The sequence below is a fragment of the Equus quagga genome, unplaced genomic scaffold, assembly GCF_021613505.1.
Source record: "Equus quagga isolate Etosha38 unplaced genomic scaffold, UCLA_HA_Equagga_1.0 224172_RagTag, whole genome shotgun sequence".
Lineage (NCBI taxonomy): Eukaryota > Metazoa > Chordata > Mammalia > Perissodactyla > Equidae > Equus > Equus quagga.
Window position 1 is genome coordinate 1 of NW_025799793.1, and position 1035 is coordinate 1035.

The 1035-nt window shown below is 39.7% G+C and overlaps 1 protein-coding gene across 1 annotated transcript; it reads right to left on the reverse strand.

Annotated features, from left to right (window-relative positions):
• Positions 1-21: 21 nt before the first annotated feature.
• Positions 22-936, reverse strand: LOC124233781 (isoaspartyl peptidase/L-asparaginase-like). The gene is made up of 2 exons (XM_046650984.1): positions 798-936; positions 22-226 (listed from the first exon to the last, which is right to left on the reverse strand). Exons 1-2 carry the CDS (start codon positions 900-902, stop codon positions 65-67), a joined length of 267 nt encoding a protein of 88 aa, XP_046506940.1. The 5' UTR covers positions 903-936; the 3' UTR covers positions 22-64.
• Between the last annotated feature and the right edge of the window lie 99 nt (positions 937-1035).

Consider the following 1035-nt stretch of genomic DNA (forward strand, 5'->3'; position numbering starts at 1 on the left):
AACCAGATATCTGTCAAACTTTCACACTTGAATAAATCCCAAACACAGGAGCCGCAGATGACACTTACTTTTGACAGTCTAATTTCTGAGCATCTTTCTCATGCTTCTCCTTTTCAAGGCGCTTTATGTTTCTCTCTGTTACCAACTGCTTTCCAGGAACCTCTGGAACCCCCATGGCTGCTGCAAATTTTGCTGCACCTTGGTCAGTCAGAAAGCAGTGAGGTGTCTAGAGCCAGAAAGAAAGGGAAAATGGTTAGTTTTTTGAAAAAGTTAAAATCTGTTTGAACTGTGTAGAAATAATTACTTCTCTCTGGGTACAAAGCGTCAAAAATGCAGATTCCACTGGCTTGCTTTTCTGGATGCTGGAAAGATCCTGGTCCGCTGAGCTTTTGTATTTTGAAAAAAACTCAAAAATGGTGGAATATTACTAGGAATGTGACTTACGTACAATCTTAAATTTAGCGAACTTAATCCATTTTTATTTGACACATGCTATTGAACAGTGGGTGTGTTGAGTTCGTGTGTATTATACGTGTGGAGAGAAGGCTGAAGAAAATACAGGAAGATAGCATGAAAACAAAGTAATCACTGGTTAAATGATTACTATTCAAACTACGTTGTCAACAGAGTCAGAATCTTGGCTTAGTCGAGAAACTTAAATAACATGGCTTCCATTCTTTTATATAATTTTAGGACAACAGCGATCGTAAGTAGTTCCTACAGTCAGACCCCTTTTAGTCACCAGAGTACACAAGCAACAATTCCGTAGGAGAAGGATGCTTTAGTATCACATATACCTTTTCCATAACAAGCCGCGCAAGTTTAATGGGATTTGCTACACAGCGGACTGCAGACACGGCTCCTGCAGACAGGTCTTTTCCGTTCATGATGCTGGCATCCATTTCAACTTCCCCATTTACGTTCAAGACAGATCCACAACCTAAAACCAAAAAGAAGTTGAAAAAGAAGGGTTATGAATTTAGAAATGGGTTTAGTTTCCTCTAGGCTGCCTACTTCAATTCATCCTCTACCCCA